Source organism: Silurus aristotelis, assembly GCF_946808225.1.
Source record: "Silurus aristotelis genome assembly, chromosome: 9".
Classification (NCBI taxonomy): Eukaryota; Metazoa; Chordata; class Actinopteri; order Siluriformes; family Siluridae; genus Silurus; species Silurus aristotelis.
Genome location: NC_139582.1, coordinates 20619382 through 20643556, shown reverse-complemented (window position 1 = coordinate 20643556; position 24175 = coordinate 20619382). Strand labels below are relative to the sequence as shown.

The following is a 24175-nucleotide window of genomic DNA, read 5'->3' as shown; positions in this document are numbered from 1 at the left end:
CCTCGAAAAAAAAAAATTATTCTTGCCAAATGAGGTCTCTCTGGACTCGGAGCCACAATGCTGTTTCTTCACAATTTACTTGCCTTTATTTTTCCAGACAGTGATGGTCAGCATGATACAGCACCTGCAATCATGTGATTGAGGCTCCTAATTCTAGCAAAAGATGCCAAATGCACTAAAATAAAATGTAAGTATTGTTGAAAACTCTATGGGAATGGCAATTCGCAAAATAGTGGCTAGTAGGAGTTTCAGAGTGGCAGCAGGTACCACCACAGTGTACACCACAATATACACTTTCGTTCCAGTATAAGATGGTAGCAAGTCTGGAAAGTGCTGAATGATCCTGGATTACCCTGGGCCTACTGAATATACTGTCTCTAGATCATTTAGAGTTTCACTACCAGCCAACATCAAACACAGGAGCCCCAAGCCACTTGACTATAGTGTGAAAGTAGATACCCAAGATCAGGAAAGTATTTACATATTCCCCTAAATTGGGAGTGACAATAGCCACTTTTCTGACCTACATTTTGTTGGGTTGCCAAGCAGGTAAGGTGGTAGCTTAGTGGTTATGGCATTAGACTTAAAGCTAAAAGTTGGGAGTTCAAACCAAAGCTACACCGAGGTGCCACTCCCAGGCCCCTGAGCAAGGCAATGAACCCCATAGCTCCTTAGTTGTATGAATGAGATAAATGTAATTCGCTCTGGATAAAAGCATCTGTCACATGCCATAAATGCAAATGTAGCTACCCCTAGCTAGCAAGCAGTCAACGATACAAGGACCATGACTCTACTGTGTTCACAATTTCTCGCACCTCAACGTTATTTGTGGCTAATTATATATATATATATATATATATATATATATATATATATATATATATATATATATATATATATATATACATACACAATACGGCATTAGTCAGACGCTCTCATCCCGAGTGATTCAATTGATCTAATTATACAAATAAACTGCTATGGGGCCCAGGAGGGGCCTTGCTTAGCGGCCCAGGAGTAGCATCTTGGCAGGGGTGGATCGACCGGGGTGGCATGGGGTGGCAAATGCCACTCTAAGAAAAAGCACTGCCACCGCATCTGCCAGCACAGAACTGGTATCCCAATGTATAAAATATAAATGTAATCTGTTTCCTCAGTAGCGCTTCAATGTAATGATCCATATGCCTGTAAATAATATCAAAAATCTATTAAAGCACAGTCCGAACAAACGACTCTTATTAACTGCTTTGTTTTTAGTGAATCACACACATGCAATGCAATGGGCCTGATCTGTTTAGCTCTTTTAACGAAGCATTTGCATCATTGTTTTTGATATTGTCTTCGCGTGTTTTAATGACTAACTCAACTATTTAAAAAAGAGCATTGTTCAGTAGCTTGTGTCTTCAGGATCATCGAAACTTTTGAGAAAGCGAAGTCACGTGACAACACATTTCTCGGCGTCAATCGATATGCTGATTAAAAAATTTTTAATCTGTTTTTTCAATCTGATTTCTGTTTATTTATATGTTTTTGATTTAAGTAAACCAGTAACTGATACATTTGAGGCTTTGTATCTATATAATCTGAATTGTTTGTCATCGCTTAGTAAATGAAACTTGACATCGCCTATACATTGATTATAGAGCACTTTATAAATGTGTGCCCCAATGTACAATATACACCAACTACGCATTCCTTGAATCAACATGAACCATGCAAGGATGCTAGCTTTATTAGTGCCACCCCTCATAATTCTTATGCCACCCCCAAAAATAATTTTCCAGATCTCCCCCTGCATTTGGGGACGGCTGGGATTTGAACTCAGGACCTTCAGATCCAAAGCCGGATGCCTTAGCAACTAAACTACAAAATTTAACACCATTATCCGAATATACTGTATGAATACACCAGTGGACAATGGATTATCGTTGTTGAGACAAATGCTGTGTAGTCGTTCTCATGTAGCTTAACATGCCAAGTCACAAAAAAAAAAAAATATAGGCAGAAAAATTCAAAACAAACTGACTTTTCGTTGCTGCAGTGACGTACATCAGATAAAAACATGAAGCTGGAATATCCAGCTGTGCTATATCACAACATATAGTACGATACCGAGAACATGAGATGGGCAACGTGTTGACTGTGCAACCCTCTGTTTTTAATTGACATAGACATAAAAAACACAAAAACTGACAGAATGCTGGCTGTGTATCTGTATCTCTCTCTCTCTCTCTCTCCCTGTTTCTCTATCTCTCTCTCTTTATGTTTTGGGGAGGTCCCAGCAGACGGTTTGTGGGTAAATTGAATCAGTCCTGACAGAGCGTGGTGGGAATGGAGTACTGCACCAGGGGGCGGGAGGTTAACTGAGCCAGTCTGGGGGATTCTTCCTGCTGCCTACACTGGTGCTTTCCAGTGTCCTACAAAGCACCATATACTGCTCTTTTTTTTTTTTTTACAGTCTCTCTCTCTCTCTCTCTCTCTCTCTCTCTCTCTCTCTCTCTCTCTCTCTCTCTCGCTCTCTCTCGCTCTCTCTCTTTTTCTCTCACACACACCATTTCTTTTTTTAGCTCAATATTACATATGGTTCAGTGCGAGTGCTTTTAAGCCCTTTGCATTTTGTGAAAGAGCACTGAAAGACACAAAGAGAGGAGTTTTGGTGAAAGAGATCAAATATCCTGCCACAGTTACAGGTTGAAATCAGGGCAAATAATCTAAGACAGGGACCCAGTCACCTGATCCGTCACCCGAGAAAAGAATAAAACGGTCTGGTTCTAGTCTGGATGTCAGAACTGCGAATTTGATAGCAGAGTGCTTGCAAAAAAAAACAACAACAACTGAATTTCAGACTGAATAAATTTTTTCATTGTCTTTTTAATGGTTCAAGGTATAAGTATCAATCCGCCTTGCATGGAGACCGACCCTGGTGTACCATCAAAAGGAATCTTTTCATACTTTGAACTTGAGGCTCACTTCTTCTAGCCTCAAAGCAGGATAAATATACTATTTGGAAAAAAAAAACACCTGACCTCTTCTGCCATATGTGTTACTTCTGCAAACTATTACCACAAAGCTGGAGGCACACAATTGTTTAGGACGTCTTTGGATGCGCTGTAATAAAACATTGTCTTCACTTCAACTTGAAAAACCAAACCTGTTCCAGCATGGCAATGCCCCTGTGCACAACGTGAGCTCCATGAAGATATGTTTTACCGTGGTTTGGAGAGGAAGATCTTCAGTGGCCTGCTATAGCGCTCTGACCTCAACCTTACTGAACACCTTTGGGATGAATTGAAACGCTGACTGCACCCCAGAGCTCCTCACCTCACCTACATCAGTTACTTACTTTTACTAACATCCTTGGGGCTGATAAACACAAATGTCCCCAATCACACTCTAAAATCAAGTGGAACATCTTCTCAGATGAGTGGAATTGGGACTAAATGAGGAATGCGATGCTTAAGAAGGAACATACATACTTCTGACTAGGTGTCTGCAAACTTTTGCCAATATTATAGTCGTGTAAAGTAGGAGCACAGCATAAAAGTGGCACTGAATGCACAGCAGGACGGTATAAAAGTACAATGGTTTAATGGTACATCTTCCCATACTAAAGACGATGAGCGGGTCCATGTTCTTAAGAGCGCTCCAAAGCTGGATTTTATAAAAATCTAAAAAGAAGTAGACATAATGGCTTCAGTGACAGAATGTATAAAAAGTACAGGCATAGAAATCTTCAGCAGAAACATACTGTGGCTTTGTATCTTTTGAGGTGAAATAAACTCCCAAAAGCAAGATTTACTGAAAATCCTGGGAGATCTTGGTGTTGATCCTGGAACTGAATGGCTGACTAGAATTGTGAAGCTTAAATAAGAGGGTTACTCAGTACAATGTCTCGCATCTCGAGGCATAACCAACGATGCGATACATTAAAGATGCATGTGAAGCAGCTACCAATGTGGTGCGAATTGGTTATTATTATAATACAACACAATGCGATTGTGCAATGGGAAAAATATGATGCAATGCAATTCAATATGGAAGACACAGTTCAAATGCCACCCATTCCTACAAAAGATATTAAAAGTTTAGTATTAATTAGCCTGCCACCTTTTATGCAATTTCAGGTGAGAATATACCCAGGGCCGGCCCCATTTGTGCGACTGCTCGAGTGCTTTGCGGAAGTACCTACCGGCTGGTGGGTCACTAACCAACTGTTTGTTTACTTTGGGGAGCATTATCAAGTGGCTCTGCTGTCTAAAGACATATGAGCTCATTGAAAAAAGGATGAATACAAGTCGAGAGGTACCTTTTTTCATTAAGTGCAATTCAATGTGGAACGGGGCAGAGCAGGAGTAGCTTCTCATATATTTCTGCTCATATAACAGAATCGGCCAATCATAATCGGTTTTGGTTCCTGAGGTACCATTGACCATTAATTCCGTTTATTCGGATCTGCGTGAATCATCCCTCTGGATCTCTGTGCACCTGGGAAAAGTTTTCACATCCACAGCCTTAAGTTATTGAGCAATTCAAGAACTTTGAGAATGGATTTGGGCTGTAATTGATATTAACAGTCTAATGACTTGCAGTTTGCATGAACAGTTCTGAATTAAAAAAAAAAAGAATCACTGAACAAAACAGAATAGACGTTTGGTGCCACCAAGATGAGGATGGCTTCCTCACAGGGTTTCTTGCTCGTGCCATCTAAAGGTTTTTTTTTTCTTTTCGCTACAATCACCACGATCTCGCTCATTAGGGATAAACTTACAATTACAAGGAACAAACTCACAGGCACTAAACGTATCCTTTCACCCTTGGAAAAGTTCTATATAACTAAAACAACTGAAATGTAAACCTCCTGTCACATCCACAGCCAAACGCTTTCTTCCATTACCTTGCATACGAAAAACGACCAAAACAGTGGTTCTCAAAGTGTGGGGCGCATCCCACTAGTGGATAATAAAGCCATGACAGGTAGGGCGCATTAAACCGCACGATTTTATGATTTATCTATGATTTTCTTATGATTTTTCAAACAAACAATTAGGTCATTAATAAAAGTAAAAAAAACGTCAGTTAGGGTATGTTACCTAATTTAATTTGATTTCCAGATTTTTTAACTGATGCTATTTCATGTTATTGATTTGAAAATCAACCCTCCCTCTAAAGTGGGGAATGGCAGAAAAATGTTTGAGAACCACCGGACAAAAACATTCATATTTAAAAGTACATGTCTACCCTTGCCTACCTTTATACAGTGGTGTGAAAAAGTGTTTGCCCCTTCCTGATTTCTTATTTTTTTTGCATGTTTGTCACACTTTAATGTTTCAGATCATCAAACTAATTTAAATATTAGTAAAAGATGACACAAGTGAACACGACATGCAGTTTTTAAATGAAGGTTTTTATTATTGAGGGAAAACTAAATCCAAAACTACATGGCCCTGTGTAAAAAAGTGTTTGCCCCCCTGTAAAAATTGTAGTTTATCCCACCTGAGTTCAAGTTCTCTAGCCACACACAGGCCTGATTACTGCCACACCTGTTTACAATCAAGAAAATGTGACAAACATGCAAAAAAACCCCAAGAAATCAGGGAAACACTTTTTCACACCACTGTATATATGGAAGCTTTCATTTTGTAGTTCGCTTTTGATGATTTGTAGTTATTTTCTAGTCAGTCAACTATGTTGGCAGTCACAAATCTCCTCGATAAAGAGATCGAGAGAAAACAATAAACCCAGCTGTAGAGCAGCTAGCAGAAGCATTCACTCGTACTGTTCATATCGTTTCCACTCGAGCAACGTTCACACTCTGCCAAACTTCACACACCATCCTGTCCAACTTCTGAATTAAGGCTCTCTTAACATGTACATTACCCTGGCGCCTTGCTATGATCTGCAAGTTCAATTGCGGTTGTTAAAGTAGGTTTGCCCTTTAGGCTGTAAAATAATGAAATTACCATCCAAAGCACTTAGCTAAACGGCCCGTAACTTTTATTTGGGAGATAATGATTATCTAATGTTTTTAATGCGAATTTTACTATGGAAATAGGACCAGCAGAGGGAAAAGTTATGACACACTGCAGGGAAAAGCCAGTTAGGTTTCCTAATGCAAACCCATTCTAGACTGGATTGAGGGAGACATTTCAATCGCACTCAACGAGGGGTAACCTGCAGTGTGCTACGAAGCACGCGGCACGAAGGTGTGTGTTAGAGTGTATGCAGATGTATGAGTCAGAGCGCGAGCGAGAGAAAGCAAGCGAGGGAGCGGGAGAGATTAATCCGATACCCATGTTATCGGTGAATCAGTACTTTTACTGTGAGGGAGAGGGACAACTTAATTACTATTGATCACAGTGCAGAGGTCGGTATATCAAAAAATTTTCGGCAAAACGCAAATGTTTTCCGTGCGCCTCTAGAGAACGGAGAGCAAATATTTAATCAATTCAGAGATTGGTCTCAGCCGCCTTTATCTCCATGAACAGGTCTGACTGAAGTGATGTGAGGACGGCTGACTGATGGAAATCAGCGGAAAACGTTTTTAAGTGCTGACAGCGGGAACGAAAATAGTCAATGCAATCAGCAAAGCCGACTGCTTTCACATTTCAGCATTCGAGAAAACTTTTCTACAGACTGTATTGGAAGAATATATAAAAAAAACCCTTCAATTAACAATGTTACCTCAAGTGCAGTGCGCAAACCAGGAAGTGGTGCAGTTCATTATTGGATCTCTTAACCATTAAGCACTGACAAAACTGGTGCATTTAAGCATTGAGACACTTCAATACTTGAAGCAACCTTTTGAGAGGTTCTTCTGAGAAATCTGAATCATCATTAAAGGTACCGTAATTTCCAGACTATTAAACGCACCCAAATATAAGCCGCACCCACTGAATTTTACAAAGATTTGTAAAATCTTTGTAAAATTTTTCTTTTGGCGTCGCCGTGCGTTTAAAAATCACCATCGGTGAATCTTTTCTCCCGATGCCGTGCAGCTCAGAACACAGGTGAAGTGTGTTTTTTCATGCCCGGTTGTTTTCAGCGTGACGAATGATTCGCATTTCCTGTAGACAGTCCGAGTGAGCGGCAGGTCAAACGTCAGAGGAACCTCATCCATATTTATGATGTGGTGCGGCCCGATTCAGTGGGAGCGCATCTGATTTAATATAAAGTTTCATTGGGTCACCTAAACCCGTTCGGCAATTTCCTTGGTCTAATGTTATGGGGCTCAGTTTTTGGGCATGAAGCTTGCGAAACCGGGAAAAGCCCAGGAAAAATTAATAAATTTAGGCCGCGGGGTTCAAAGCGTGGGAAAAATGTAGCGGGTTATAGTCCGGAAAATACGGTATATAGGATTTCCAAGTAAAAAAGACACAGTAAGCAATCAGGAAGTGGGCTTTGCATTTATATAGCTAAATAACTCCCCTCACACACAAAAATAGTAAATTCACTAATAAATGTCATTATTGGTATTAAAAAAGCTAGCAGAAAGTAACAAAAGTTGGTTAAACTGGCCCAACCCTTCTCCATTAACTCACCACCGTCTGCAGTAGTACATGTGATGTCCGGACTGGTGATATTGTGAGCTCCATTAGACACGGTCAGCGAGAACGTGTACTCATTGTTGGGCTGTAGGTCAGAGATTAGCACCGAGGTCACAGAGGGGTCAAGCTTGAATGTTTGGGTGGAACTGAGTGTGAGAAAATAGAGCTCCACGTTTCCCTGCAGGTCCTGCAGAGCTGAAGAGTGGGAGAGGTGTGGAGTGGGGAGAAGAGATGATATCGTACATTAAAGAGAAAGCAACAGCTGAGCTTAAGATACTTTGCTGTAAAAAGTCATTTTAATAATTTCCTTTTAGTATCGAAACAGTAACTAAGCAAATGCCTTTGTTAATGTACTCAACTAGCTTTTTAGTGTATTTGTACTTTACTAAAATATTTCCATTTAGGGAGACTTTTACTTTAACTCCAATAAATTTAGCAAAAAAAAAAAAAACATTTAGCAAAATCAGTCATTCCTTTGTATTTATGAGCTGATATAAACATAACTGGTCGAACACGCAGCAAGCCACCAATCAGTCGTTCTACTCACTTGGTGGAATCCACTCAGCACAAACGTACAGTAGAGTTCAGCATCAGTTCGACAGCAAGCAGAACATTTTGAGAGGAATAAATGATAGAGGAAACTCCTGAGTCGAACTCGCCCCAACACCTGTGGTCTATTAGCGCAATTGTCTTGAAATAGTTTATAAGATAAGATTTTGGGCTTGTGATCATTTATTATAGATATTAATCAGTGTTTGACTCATTAATATAATTCTATTGGTGTGTTAAGAGTAACATAAGAGTCTTTTTACATAAATTGAGTTAAATAGGAAAAAGTCTTGCAAACAATATAACCATGATAAATAAAAGTTATTTGGATACTTAAGTACATTTAAAAGCTACTTAAGTACATTTAAAAATATTTTTGTTCTTTTACTCAAGTGAAAGTTTAAAGGGAGCACTTTTACTTTAAATTAAGTCACATTTTACTGAGTGTATCTTTAACTCAAGTACATAGTTTGTGAACTTCGTCCACCAATGGTTCCTCTAAAACCTTTTAAAAAAACAAACAGTGTCTCTCAATCTATACAACAAAAATGCATTTTTTTCCCTATACATCTGTTTATTGAACAGAACAATCTATACGAACACTATTGAAGAGGGTAACTGCTCCCCTTTAGGCTTGCATTCACGAATGAGCTACACGAATTATGCATTAAAACCGTTAAAATTTCAAAACACATCTCACTGGGTGTGGTCCAGTTAATTAGAATGGCGGTGTGGTTGACATTCTGGGCAGAAACATTAACGGCACGGAGCGGTGGACCGGCCAGAGTGACTCCTGAAGACACGTCTCCTGAAGCGTGGCCCACATCGTTGTACACCAGCAGCTGGTAATCGTACCATGTGTATCTGCAAAAACACTCCAAACATCAAGTCGGCCCTGAGAGTAACGAGTATAATTATAACTTTATTATAACTACTCATAATAATAATAAAAATATATGTAATGCCATTTTCAATAGGGAATTGTTCTAATGCGAAATGTAAAAAAAAACAAATAATGAAAAAGACAAAAAAGACAAAAGACACAAAACAGCACTTTAACAGTATTTTAGAGCCTGGAGAAAAGAAGAGAAAAAAAAAAGTAATATGCAAATGTATTTGAGTCTTCGACCGCAAAAAAAAAAAAAAACACCACACCACACACCCGGAAAGATTAGTTGCGAAAACGCTTTAATTCTTTTGGATATTTGCTTAATGTATCTTTGAGCTGTATTAAAAAGATGGCATCGGAGCACAGAAAAAAAAACAAAAAACGGTTTTGTACACACTGGCAACGTTTGCATTAAAGCTAATTTTGGTAATCTCACCTGCTAAGGCCTTTATCTTCGTGGAACAATTTGTCTCCTGCGTAAACATGGTACCAGCGATTGAAATCTTCAGGGGGATGGGAGGCCAGGGGCTGCTGGGTTTTCCGTCTCAACAGCTTGTACCTGAGGGCAGGAGAAACGGCCCGATAAATCACAGCCTGCTCGACTCCCACAATCCTCTTGTTAGTTCAAGCCTTGCCAGTCCCCCCCTCTCTTGCACGCTCAACAGTAATGCTAATTTCGCCTGTAATCATGAGAGCTGGGCTTAATGTGCTCTTCATAAGCCTAGTTCAACAAACAAGGCATTGGAGGGAAAAGGAGTCATGAATATTAATGGTCAGACATGAACACAGAGCTTTATTTACCACCTAATCAGCTCAAAAACAGACTCACTTATAGGGAGAGAAATAACAAAAAAGAGTGTTAAGCTGGATTCCAGCTCCACAGTGTATACTTTCATTCTTCAGTATCATATAGAACTCACATTAGCAGGACTTTTGTAAAGGATTAGGCAGTGTTCAAGGGAATGTTTGTGCCATATGAACTGTTTACCATCACACTAGTGGTTAAGGCTCTGGGTTACTGATTGGAAGGATGGGAGTTCAAGCCCTGGTATCACCAAAGTGCCACTCTTAAACCCTTAAGGGCTCTTAACCCTCTGTGCTCCAGTGGGGGGTAACATGGCTGACCCCAGCTTACTGGTTAGTATATGCAAAGAAAGAATTTAGAGCAAATACTCCAGGATTGTAGTCTAATTGAGCTACACCTGGTGATTTGCATTTGGTAGACACCCTGATCCAGAGCAACTTCCATTTATCTTGTTCATACAGCCGAGCGGCTATGGTGTTCAGGGCCCAGGAGAGGCAGCTTGCTGTGGCTGGGATTTGAACTCAAAACCTTCGGCTCCAAGGTACGATGCCTCAGCCACTAATCTACCACTTTCCCCAAATGATCACCTGTAGCCTTAAATCATTACTTTACTTCTATCACAAGCACATTCTCCTGAAAGGAAATATAACGTTTAAGATTCCTATGTGGACTACCATATGTTCGGGCCGTTCGGCCTTGACGGTGGTTGCCACGACACAGCCAGGAAAGATTCGCTGATGGCGATGACTGAGAGTTCCGAAAGCCCTTGCGGAATCGTCGGCAACGTAGTGACCCGCGTGGCCAGGCTCTCTGTGCAGCCTCCGACAAAGCCCCCGCCCCCTGAACAGGCAAGGACGCTCACGCTGTAGTTGGTGTACGCCTCTAAGCCGGTGATAGTGCGGTTCAGCGTAGAGGTGTCATTGTGGGATACACGTGGATATGGCATCCGGACCTCGTACCGCTCAATTTCTCCATTGGATATCAATGGGCTTGACCATGTTACCTATATTAAACACACACATGCACACATTAGTGCAAACGTCTTACAAAAACATCACTGTGTTCATAATATGAATTTATAATAAGTTGCTCCTGATTGTCCTGAAATCCTGAAACCTTTGATAAGGTCCCACACACACACACACACACACACACACACACACACACAAATAGCAAATTAATGTCTCTTGACTTAACACTTGATAATAATTCTCGGCTTTACATCTTTACATTTTATGCTAATCCTTATGAACGGCTTACATAGGCACTATGAAGCCTTATATACACCACCATTATGCATAGTGTTCCTCTATATACACTCAGCTAAGGTGTCTGAGGTCAGGGCCTGAGTCTATGATGGCTTTAGAAGGAGACACGATGACTTTCACTCGGAATCGCACCATTGTTTTGATTACATTTAAAACAGGAAGGATACTGTCACTATCTATAATGAAACTCTGATGGAATTGCACAAGGAGAGGGACGCCATTTTTTTTCCTCATCAGTCGCCAGTCAGCATTTTTAGCAGGATGCTAAACGTGTGGTGCGTCGAGAAGGACGCGACACCGGCATGTGAAATGAGCTCGTGTTTATTTCATCAGACGTTCAAATAATAGGGATATTCAAACATTTATACACACACTATAACTCTCTTTCTTACACACACACATTAGCTGTATGATAATGAAGCTGTTGTTGTGAACTCCATGTGCTGTTTTTTGTTCTATTTCTCAATTAACAACATGTCGGTAAAACCACACCCACAAATCCTCCATTTCGCTCAATAAGGTCATTAGGAAATCTTCACAATCGCTGTCAAACTCTGTACGAGATTTTAGATTTTTTAGATTTCTTTGATTTCTAAACAATTCGATAATTATAGGTAAATTAAAAACAAGATATTCTAAAGACAGCGGAAGCAGCGAACAGCTCTGCGGCAACAAATGTGCTTCATATGCTAATGAAAACAACTGTTTTCTGCGCGCTGACATGTGTAAGAACTTTTATCCGGTTATATGCGGAAACGGAGCGCTTTCCGAATTAATTAAATAATAACGCCATTCAAATAAACCTGGGGTTAAGGGAAATGAATTATTCACACAAGTTTATGCAAATGCGTGGTGTTTGAAGTGGTAAGCATTTCTATTCAACTGAACGACACAGAGAGAGAAAGCGCAAGAGAGAGAGAGAAAGAGAGAGAGAGAGAGAGAGAGAGAGAGAGAGAGAGAGAGAGAGAGAGAGAGAGAGGGAGTAGAGAGGAATAGAATCCAATTGGACTACATTGATGTTCTTTGAATCCAGCTATGTGGCTCTCTAGTGCATTGTTTTCACCGAGGGCTTTATAAAGCTGACTCCAGACTGCCACATATGGTGCTCTGGGGAAGTGCGCCCACAATGCAGGAATGTAAGAAAATGTAATGGAGGTGATCTGCTATATAATATGTGCAAATATTTGTGAACAGCGAATTACAACGTTAGTATGTGCTTTTGAACCAATATGATTAAGATTTTTCCTCATTATGTTGTTATTATAAGCTCAACTCTTCTGGGAAGGCTTTCGGCTAGATTTTTTTGGGCGTGGCTGTGGGGATTAGTGATCGTTTAGCCGCTGGAGCATTAGCGAGGTCAGGAGCTGATGTTGGGCGACGAGGCCCGAGGCAGAGTTGTTCAAGCAAGCCACTCAAGTTCTTCCATCCTATTTTTGGCAAAGCATATCTTCATTGATGATGCTTTGCATACAAGGACATTGCCATGCTGGAACGGTTTCTGGTCCCTTAATTCCCTTTCGAAATCTTTACACTAAATCAGCGGTCCCCAACCTTTCTTGCACCACTATTAGAAGTAATATAAAACTATTAGAAGTAGTATAAAATATACTACTATTAAAAGTAGTATAAAAAAACACAAAATGAGAGGAATACATCTGTAATACGAGGCGCTATTTAAAAGTTTCAAGACTAGTTTTGTAACAAGCCAACAGATGGCAGCACAAGGCTGCACGCACAGTCACAGGGAGCTCTTCATAAGTCAGTGCGCCGAAAGACATTGTCCAGTGTACATCGGGAACTGTTCAACTGTTGCCATTCTGACCATGTGCGTTACCACGTCTGCGATTTCATAATGGACAGAAAGTTAGAACAAAGAGCAAAGAGCAAAAGAGCAGTGAACACAGACCACTGTGGGCTGCACAGTTCTCAATTCTCAGAACACTTAATACCATGGCACTCAGCATTATTGCATGATACTTGCATACTTATCTATGCGTATTTTTGCATACGTACTGTAAGATAAACATTCTATTTGTGAACCTCTGCCTTCCCTATTTTTTTATAAAAAAATACCTCATGCTAATGGGTCATATATGCAAATATTCATACTGTATAATTCATTTAATATATACATACACTTTTGCACACACTTGTAAATTATTATAACTTTCCTTTGCCTCATTATTACAATTTTTTTCCTTTTTTTTTTTTTTACTGTTTAATATTGTTTAATATTTAATACAGTATTCAACATTTGCTGTAGTTTTGCTGTAGTTTGCATGCGGTCTCACAAGAATTTCATTGTTAATGTCACGGATATCTGTATATATGTTCTGACAGACAATGATCTAAATCCAAAAAAAACCACATTGTTGAGGGGGTTTTGATTCTATCAAAGTACATTCCCTTCAGGTTCCCTGGTGGTCTAGTGGTTAGGATGCGGCGCCCTCACCGCTGCGGCCTGTGTTCGGTCCCCGGTCAGGGAACCAACCGCAGCTCTTAGTACCAGTCCCAAGCCCGGATAAATATGGAGGGTTGCGTTAGGAAGGGCATCCAGTGTAAAAACATGTGCCAAATCAAACATGCGGATTATCTGCTGTGGGGCCCCCTAATGGGAGAAACTAAAAAAAAAGGTAAAGTACATTCCCTTCAATTACAGTTTTCATTTCTGCCAAGGCTTCAGTATGAAATCAAGCTAAGCTCTCCTTGTAAACCATTTTTTTACCAAAGCTCTATGTGGGAATCCCTTTACTAGCCGAACTGACTGATTCAAGTAAACGATATTTTGAGAGTTTAGAAGAGAATGAAGTTGTGATCAGTCTTTCTAATCATTCAGATCCACCTGTGGACATTGAAAAGGTTACCTGGACAGACTCGGGCCCGAGCACCAGCGCTTTTGGTGGCTGTATTCCTGCTGGTCGTGAAGGTCGGGTTGTGACCCTTTCCCACTCGCTGCTGTTAAAGCCTCCTTGGTTGGTTGTGGCGATGACCCGATATTCATAAGTCCTCCAGGGACTGAGAGAAGCTGAGTTGTCGAGGTAGGTGAGAGTCTGGTTAGGCATCATGGTGGCTACTGTGAAAATCTTCTCACTGCCATTAACCCTTCGCTCCAATATGTAACTCTCGAGAAGTCCGTTGGGATGCAAAGGTGGAGCCCAGGACACCAGGACAGAGGTGGGCGTGTCTGAGTAGAGCCGAGGCCTGCTCACCCCTTGTGGAGGTGCTGGAAGTGTGTTGAGTGTGTGCGAGTTTGAGAGGGTGCAGCCCATTTCGGTGCATGCCTCCACCTGGATGAAGTACTGCTGGTAGGGTTCCAGGTTGGAGAGCATGAGGGTGGTGGTGTTGGAATGCACGGTGGTGACGAGTTGGCTGTTCTGGTAGATGTTGTAGTGAGTAAGGTTGCCGTTAGGGCGTGAGGGAGGAGACCAGGATATGGTAGCATTTCTAGGTTGGATCTCATACAACACCGGTGGGTCTATAGCTGTAGGGCCTAAAGACAAGAAAAATTGTAAGTAATTGTTATAAAAATTGTAAAGTCTGTTGACCATGATGTCATTGTATTGGATCTTTAATAAATGTCTATGAATGTCTGCAAACTCCGTCTGATCTCCACAGTTCACAAATGCCTTTGTTTAGCTCAATGATCTTTTTTTCTGCATTCATCTACACACAGTACCTCTTAATGACAAAGTGAATTCTAAAAAAAAAAAAAAACAATAAAAAAACTGAAATACCACGAACATAAGCATTCATGCCTTTTACAACAACACCTGAAAAAATGGCCCAGGTGCCTCCTCTTTCACTTCATCATTGCTGAGATGTTTCTACACCTTTACTGGAGTCCACCTGTGGAAAACCTTATTGATTGGACATGAATACTAATACACACCTCTCTATAGAAGACCTTGTAGCTGATAATGCATTCCAGAGCAAAAACCAAACTATGAGGGCAAAGGAGTTCAGAGACAGGATTGTTGCAAAGCACAGATCTGGGAAAGGCTACAAAAGAAATTACTGCTGCACTGAAGATTCCCAAGAGAACATTGGCCTCTATAATTCTCAAATGAAAGAAGTGTGGCACGGACCCCGATTGTCACTATGACTGAGCTCTGAAGATCCTATATGGAGATGGGACAAAGTTCTAGAAGTACAACCATCACTGCAGCCCTCTACATATCTGAGCTTTATGCCAAAGCGGCTAGATGGCAGTCTCTCGTCAGGGCAAAACCCAAATGGAGTTTGCTAACGAGCACTTTTAGACTGTGTGGAACAAGATTCTCTGATCTGAGGAAACCAAGATTGAACTGTGTGGCCACGATTCTAAACATTAGGTCTGGAGGAAATTAGGCATCTCTCATCACCTGAACAATAACATCAGTGAAGCATGATGGTGGCAGCATCATGTTGTGGGGTCTTTTTCTCTAGCAGGGACTGGGCAACTGGCCAGGGTTGAGGGAAAGCCGAAAGGAGCAAAGTACAGAAATCAAGTACAGTCAACAATCAAAATTGTTCCTGACAGAGCTTGAGAAGATTTGCAAAAAAAAATGTCAGAAAATCTCCTAATCCAGATGTGGAATGCTTGCTGTGTCATACCCAAAAAGACAAGGATGGAATTGCTGCCAAAGGCACTTCATTCTCTTCAACACTTTAAATAATTATTTTTTTTAATTGAAAGACATTTCTAAAATTATGGGATCATTATGGGGTACTGCATGTAGATTAATAAGAAGAATCTATTTTAAAGTTTGTATTATCAGGATGTAACATAAAAGCATAAAAAAAGTAAATTTTCTCTAAAAACTTCACATAAAAATCTGGAATTATACTTTTATATGCAGACTGAATTCGAAGAAAGCATTTCTCGAAACTCTAAAGTACTCATTATACACTTTTACATAAAACAAAAGACTATCACGCTTAACACTTTCAGAAAAAGTTTTAAGTTGCATTCTATAAAAATCTAAAAAAATTTCCTCACAGGAAAAGCTGAATACCTAAAATTAAAAGGTTACAGTGCGCTGCCTCACGAGCGTCCTCTCCACCTGACTCTCTAGCCTCGGGTGTCTGATTGATATTTAGGCCCTATGAAAGCTCATTTGCAGGTAATGTTTTTCCTCCTACATTTACGTCCCACAGTAGCAGTGGTAATGGCGAGGCAGCAAGGGCGCGCTTGATCAAGGTGACTGGCTCTCGCTCTCTCATGCATGCTGGGCTGCTGATGTCTCCCCACAGATGGCCCAATTCCACCTCCCCATTACCACCTTGTCCCACCTGAGTACACGGAATGAGCTTTTCTAGGCCCCAGAGCTCCATACTGTTTACTGTATACTGAAGGTAGCATAAAAACAGAACTAAGCTCAAAATTAAGCGCATATGAGATGTTTAAAGGTCAAACAGATTATGATTTACTTTTTTTAAGGAAAGTCCTACAAAACGTGTGTGAAAATGGGCACGCACCTTTTCTATTAGTTAGGATCCTGTAAAAGAGATCCGAAAAGGAAATCTAACAAGCTAGATGACCAAAAAACGAAAAAAGCTACTCATTCATCTAGCACATACTGAGGTGTCTGCAGAGACGCTGGTGTTGAGAAGGGGGGGGGGGGGGGGGGAGTCACGATTGTACATTCTGCCCCCTGAAAAATACCCCAACCCACCCTTCCGCCTCGAACGTCCTGATAAATAAACAATGCACAGATCTGACCTTTGGGTTAACAGGTTTTTATGCTTGCTCCACTCAGCACTCTAACTGATTCAATTACCACAAAGGTTCGAGGGCTTCCATGAATACTGAAAAAGTCCCCCCGTCATATCATCCCCCTCCCTCCCCTTTACCACTGCTTACAAAAAGTACCTGCGCTGGCAAATCCATTGCGTCCCTCTGGTGAAATTCCTTAATTGTTAATAATTTTACCACATGAGACAATCAAGTCACCTTGAACACAGACCCCCTCCTTCGCTCCCTTCACCCCGATCAGAGCCTCCTCTGCTCGCTCTCTAGCCTCGCTTCGCCTCGTCTCACCTCAGTCTGTAGAGGCAAAGTGTTATTTAAGCTTTACTGGGCTGTGTTAAATTTCGCAATTTGAAGGGCTGTTAAGTTTTTCAATTGAAATTTCATTTAAGATGCAGGTGCTTTTGATTTTATCGATGCTTTACTGCTCTTGGGGGGGCGCCTGGCGAGAACGCCGTGCAATAACGGCAGGCCGGCTCCGGCAGCGCGTCGGCAAGACGTCTGGGATACTTAAGCCGGGTCTTTCCTGGGACAGCGGGACGGGGAAACAAAAGCGCGGGCCACCAAGCTTTAAATTACTTTTATAAGGATTTGGTTAGCATAATAATAACACAATCAATTGACAAGGCATGAAAGAAAAAGAGGCTGGGGGGTTGGGGGAAGGGAAGAAAAGAAGGTTTATTTTATTTATTGATTTATTTTTTTTAACAGTGTAGATGTCTTTGGGACGGCGGGATCGCTGGGAAGGTTAGGGTGGCTATAAGAGACGAATAAAATTAAAAAAAGGAATCAAGCACCGTGGTAGTAGAGGGTAAGTGTACTGCAACGGCTTCCGTCATCTCATATTAGTGTCTCATAGTAGACCATTACTGAAAGCCTGATCAGGGAGTTGTGAGTTCAAATCCCGGCACCACCAAGCTGTAAGTGGCTCTGGATAAAAAAAAAAATTATCTGTAATTTGTACGAAAAAATTAAATAAAATAAATTCAAATAATAAGTGTGGTTTTTTTCACTTTGTAATTTTAGTCATTTTCTTTTGACTTTAGTACAAAAGAAATGTCCAGCATTACTCATGTGAAGGGTCTTTCCAGTCCGTTGCACATCTGGTGCTAGATTTGAACAAATACCAAACACAAAATATTCTGCGCCTGATAAAACCTATGCGTTTTATAACATCAGCGTTCAAAATGTACAGTATTTTTGCATTATGTACAGTAAATGCGCAAAAGTGTGACGGGGAAGCCTGCATGCGAAAGTTTATGTTCACAGGATGGGCTGTCGAGTCAAAGGAGTAAAAATTCACACTTGGAATTGCATTAAAACGACGGGTATCAAATTTTAATGGAATGATAAAACCAGACTCGAGAGAACCTTCTGAATACGTAAAACGCTCGTACGTCCTCACTAGGAAACTTTCCGTCAAACCGCATTCGGTTTACGGAAGCCGTGACACGCACCGCGATGAAACATGATCCATGTTACATGATACGTTACATGGAAAAAAAAATTTAGCTGTTGTAATTATTTGTGATTAGCACTATGGTGTAGAAATGTAGGCCAGTGCAGCCTTCACCTGAGTGCTTTCAACATTGCATCGAGGAGAACAGAAGGGAAATCTCTCTGGGGGTATTTCTAAATTAGAGACAAGAAAAGTTATTGCTGCTGAGAGGAACCCCCCCACACAAAATTAGACATGCGGTCTTCTCCTATGATGTTACCTTGCCCGTCCTTTCCTCTCTTTTGATCATATGTGGTCATTAGTTTGACAAATCTCTTCAGTTCTTTCCAACATTGAATTTATAGTGCCTTTTTCATTATGTGTGCTTTTATTTAAAACTTGTTTTACACTGGAAATGTACGGTATAGGAACCGTAATGTGTATACGTTCCTGTAATTTGGTCCTACAATGTTTTATTATTATTACTGTTTTTTAACAAGTTTTCACTGAGAGAAGTAGTTGTTACTACAAACAACAGATTTTTAACAACGATTCATGTATGTCTGGGAACTGAGGAGACCGGTTGGAGACACGTTTTGTGAAGCGAATGTTGGCCCATTTATGTCTGATACAGGGTTCTAGCTGCTTATCAGTCCTGGGTCTTCTTTGTCATATTTTTTATTTCATGATGCACCCAAAGTTTTCATATAGTGAAAGGTCCACACTGCGAGCAAACCAGTTTAGCACGTGGACCCTTCCACTTCAAAGCAATGCTTTTGTAATAGATGCAGTATGTGGTTAAGCATCGTCTTGCTGAAACGTGCCCTGAAAACGACTTCGTTTTTTGAGTCATGTTGTAGCCATCGAATTCAAAAGGACCTTATTTTTCCCTGAAAATAGCAAATTTCCTGAATTTCAACAACTGATATCTTTTCCATGCTCTATCGTGAACAAAACCTCGATTTGTAACATTCGCAAATCATTGCATTTGCTTTGTAATTGACGTTTTTACTCGTCTACGCAACTTTTTTTTTGTACGTGAGCAGTCGAGGCAGCGAGAACAGAAGAGAGATACAGTAGTGGAGAGGTGGTTTAGCATAATGCGCATGGCAATGAAGAGGTGATGGTCCGTAATGCAGGGTATTTGGACCGTATGCAAATAGTAGCTCTTTAATTAGAATGCATGTGATAATAGAGTAAAGTTTAATTAATTTATAACTCAGCAAAGAGTGTCTGTTACAAACTCTAATATGATTCCATTACAGTAATCAGTTCACAATGACACCAAGTAGGTCATCTAGCAGACGCACGCGGCCTTAGCTTCGGTACACACACACACAGACACACACATACCTGCTGTTCATTCTGCTTCTGCACTATACATTATAAGCATCTATGATGAGCATGTACTTGTATTATGGGTATTACTACTGCTGCAAGTGTGAGAGAGAAAGAAAGAGGCAGAGAGATAGAGAGAAAAAGAAAGAGAAAAAGAGACTCACGGTCTTGAGCAGTATGGAAAGACACCCAGGAACTGCCAGCTTCTCCATAGTGGTTAGACACCAGCAATCTGAACTGGTACTCTGTGTATGGTTCCAAATCCTCCACCAAGTGAGTGAACACCGTTTCCATCTCATTATCCACCACTCTGTAAACCACCCCCCACACACATACACACAGAGTACATCACTGCAAGTTTAACATATCAATAAACGTGAACCACATGTACTGAGTTCCGATTTGACATGTAAACTTTTTCCTTTTTTTACTTTTCTGATCAAATTTCATTCATTCCTCCTTTTCCATGCCTGAGACATGAAATCAGATATAAGCATACCGTCTTTCTATATATAAAAGCAGTTTTCTGTCTAAAACACGTCCATACGCATCGTTTATTAAATGCTTCATGACTCTCGTTTGTTTTCACGCCGGTTTTTGAACGGCGCCAATTTTCAGTCGGATTTGCTATTAAATTGACTATAGGACTATAATAAAAAAAAAGTAGTAGAAAAAAAAAAAATCACCTGAACAATGAAATACATTTGAACAGAATGGCAGGAAATGAGGCTGATATATAATACATGGATCTAGTCATTTATTTATTACAACAGAATGAGAATTCCCCCCCCCATCTCTGATTAAATAGCAATTTGTTGTCAAGGAGCATGTAATGCATACATAGCAGATGAAGTTAGCCGCTTTCCATTTCAGCCCCTGGGTCTCCTTGCTATAAGATGGAAACTTACAATTGGATTATGATATAAATTTCTCTTTTGTGTGGAGTTTTACGGGTTTTAAATCGTTTCAGGACTACGGACAGCGCTTGGACTATAGATACAGGATCCTGATGATTAAAAGCTGCGTATTTTAAGAAATTATTTATAAAATGCACACCCAAGAATTCTCCAAATGATTATTAACTAAGCCAGGTGCCTCCACGTGGACAGTGACCTACATGTGCAGCCGGTGTAAAAGTGTGTGTAGGCGACATATTAGCGTGTGCAGTGGAGCTGCTGGATGTGGAGACTCACTGCAGGACGTGTTGGGTGGCCGGGTTTTTCATCTGCAGCTGATAGCGCAGTGTCCCAGGAGCATTGGGGCGGAAGGGACTGAGCCATGCCACTTGCAGAGAGGTAGAGGTGGCAGCTGCCAGCCTCGGGGGCAAGAGGCCATCTGGAGCTGAGGGCATCAGGACAAAGAGAGACACAGGAAGAGGGGGAAAAAAATTAGCGAGACCGATGAAGGCCAAGGCCAGGTAAGCATATGCTCTAGAGCGGTAGTGTTAATAGTGATGTAATGGAGCAGGATGTAAAAGTAAAGCAGTGAATCAATTCTAATCACAAGCACAAACCGGAATTATTTTTCGAATGACAGCTTCTATATCAGGGGTCCCCAAACTTTTTTTCTGTGGGGACCACATACTTTTTTCTTTCTTTATTATGTAACAAAAAAATTACATTTATGTGTAAAATGTATCTGTAATTTTTTTATGTAGCGTCCAGACAAATTCATTTTCAAGAGATATACAGCCTATTAAAAGAGCATTATTACTATCATCATTATCATCACTATTATCATCATGGGGGAGTGGTAGCTCCAGCGGTTAAGGCGCTGGGTTGCCGATCGGAAGGTCTGGGGTTCAAGCCCCGGTATCGCCAGGCTGCCACTCTTGGGCCCTTGAGCAAGGCCCTTAACCCTCTATGCTCCGGGGGTCCCTTACGAGGGAAATATCAAGGTCCGTGACGTCGGAGTGACGTGGGGCCGCCTTCCCGTGGGCTCACCACCTGCAGGAGGGACCGTGAGGGACGGTGTTGTGAGGATTGGGCAGCAGTCGAAGGCGGGGGCCTGCTTAGACTGCTGCCCCCGCGACCCGAATTACGGATAAGCGGGAGAAAATGAATGAATGAATGAATATTACTATCATAATGGCATTTTTTCATATTCATTGCTATTGAAATCAAAACATTTACTTACTTATGCATATGTTTGGTGGGTGAATCTAACACATAATTAGGCTATGTTAGAAACTAGAGGTCGACTAATAAATTACCAACAACAATAGTTGGGTTGGATTGTACTTTGCCAATAACCAATTATTTATCTCTTAGTTTTTAAAGTGGATACACGATAATAAACAAACAAACAAAACACTCCATATAAATTAGTACTGTACTTTATCAACAAAAAAAAAAAAAAACAGTTTATAATCATGAAAATGTGGTAAAGACAATAATTATGAGTATATTCATTAATAAATATAATTATTATAAATTATAAATAAGTAATTTAATATAGCACTCTCCGTGCAGTGTGCAGTCTCACGTGTAAAAAACAAACAGCACGTACCGTCATTCACCCCTAGAGGCCGCTCTCGAAATGATAGCAGACTATAAGCCTTATAGTCTTTCCAGCAATCAACTATCGGTGCCTCGATTTTTCTTAATAAGGGAAATTTATTAATAAGGGAAAAAGCCAACCCTTATTATGAAATACGGATATGATGTGTGTAAAACTTTTAAAATAAAATTTTTAAAGTATGTTTTTGGCATTGTTTAGAGCAGTGGTCCCCCACCCCCCAAGCTGCAGACTGGCACCGGTTCATGGGTCAATTTAAAGAATAAATAAGAAAGAATACATAACCTTCATTATTTCCGTTTTATTTATTATCTGATACTGAACGATGTTTTATTTTGGAAAATTACCGAATTCTCACCACCACATCTGTCTATGACTCACTCTTAATGCATATCAAGATGCCTCGATCACATGTCTTACCTCCATCTGCTACCTTCTTAAAGGGGCTGCTTCGGCCGCTAACACATAATACATAACCGCTAAATTAAAACCCCCAAGCGAGCAAAATGAACAAAAAACAACACAGTGGATTCATGTTTATTATCATATTTAGAAAATACCAGTTTTTATGCCGGTTGTATCATTTTATTTTGTTGTATTTATCTGCCACACCTTAAAGTCTGGTCCGTGAAAAAATTGTCTGACATTAAACCGGTCCGTGACGCAAAAAAGGTTGGGGATCGCTGGTTTAGAGAGTCGTTTCAAATGTGGGCGTGGTCCGTAGTTTGGGGACCTCTGTTTTGTGTGTAACTTCAAAAGTATGATATACTTTGTTGTTTTACATAAGCACAATTACCCAATTAAACAGAAATGAATAGACTCAGTTACAAGCTTGAGTTTTACTAAAATAAGCCATAATATCACTCATAATAAATCTTTTACAAATATTTCTCAATATTTAGTTGAACAAAATGGGTAAATTTGTATTACATTTTCCTCCTCGTAAATTTTTTTTAAGCATCCCAACACTGAAGCAACCCTTAATGCTGATGCATAATGCAAGACGCTACGGTTATGCTTTTCAAGTGCACTTTCTGGGCGCGATTCTGACGCCGTTTAAACAAATTGCGGGAAGATCTGAGGACATCGATTTGGAAGGAAAACAAGGCGAAGCTGCTGCCTGCACGGACTGTTTGGTAAGGACTCCAGGCCTGGTCATCTGTTTCGAGGAGCAATCCAGTCAGCGTTTGTTTCGATAATACACCACTTGAGGCGAAGGAGTGAGGCTCTCGTCGTAAGTAAAGGCTCATTCTCAATCAACATCCCTCTCATGCGACCACAAGCACTCAATAACTGTTGATTACTTAAGTCATTTTGTGCATGCCCAAACAAAAGGGCCTCCGTGGAATACCAAACGTCGGAAAAACAAAAAAAGGTCGACGAGGGCATCTGTTACAAAGGCGAAATCTCCAGAGGCTTGCAATCCCCCCCTGAGCAAAAAGAGCGACGAGTGGAATGAGATCAACTAATATTCTGAGGGAAAATGTACTAATGCGCTGATTGATGAGCAAGGGCCCTGCCAATGATATCAGTAAACACTTTCTTTGAGGGACGTTCAAAAGCGTGCCGAGGCCATCCCTCATGCGTGTTGACAGGAGGAACGAAAAGAAGAATGGAAAGAAACACAATGTAACGTTCCCATATGCCGCCATATAAGAATTGGGGCCGGTTGGAAAGGGGTGAGCCCCATCACTCACTCTGGCCCGGCTCGTGTTCACTGCCAAGCTACAATTTTCATAATGCACTAGTGCTCGTAGAAGGCTTGAAACGCTCTGGGCGCTGGGATGCAAGCTCTAATTGGAGCAAGCGGATGAGCTTTCCTGGATGGACGTCGGCATTTGAAGCCATTCCGCACTTTTCCCCCATCTGCCTTTGCTGCTAGAGCCCTGTTAGGATTAAGTGGCCAAGTGGCCATAAACGTAATGATGATGATGAGCATATGGACCGGCACAGAATTGCAAGCCCGCATCCTGTTCCACTGCTAACGGAACCCTGCTGGGTCAGAGTACATCATCTCCTCTTACAAATGCGCTTGCATAAGGACATACACTATATGGACAAAAGTATTGGGGCTCCTGACTTTCCCAGGCATATGCGAT

At 40.8% G+C, this 24175-nt stretch overlaps 1 protein-coding gene across 1 annotated transcript in view; it reads right to left on the bottom strand.

Moving 5' to 3' along the window:
• ush2a (Usher syndrome 2A (autosomal recessive, mild)) overlaps positions 1 to 24175 on the bottom strand; it is a 232051-nt gene that overhangs the window by 81818 nt on the left and 126058 nt on the right. Inside the window, exons 39-45 of the mRNA XM_083551252.1 lie at positions 20753 to 20900; positions 19724 to 19869; positions 13920 to 14545; positions 10462 to 10790; positions 9419 to 9541; positions 8794 to 8957; positions 7539 to 7739 (exon numbers count right to left, since the gene is read on the bottom strand). Of these exons, the coding sequence (XP_083407378.1) occupies positions 7539 to 7739; positions 8794 to 8957; positions 9419 to 9541; positions 10462 to 10790; positions 13920 to 14545; positions 19724 to 19869; positions 20753 to 20900 (1737 nt within the window). The remainder of the gene's footprint in view (positions 1 to 7538; positions 7740 to 8793; positions 8958 to 9418; positions 9542 to 10461; positions 10791 to 13919; positions 14546 to 19723; positions 19870 to 20752; positions 20901 to 24175) is intronic.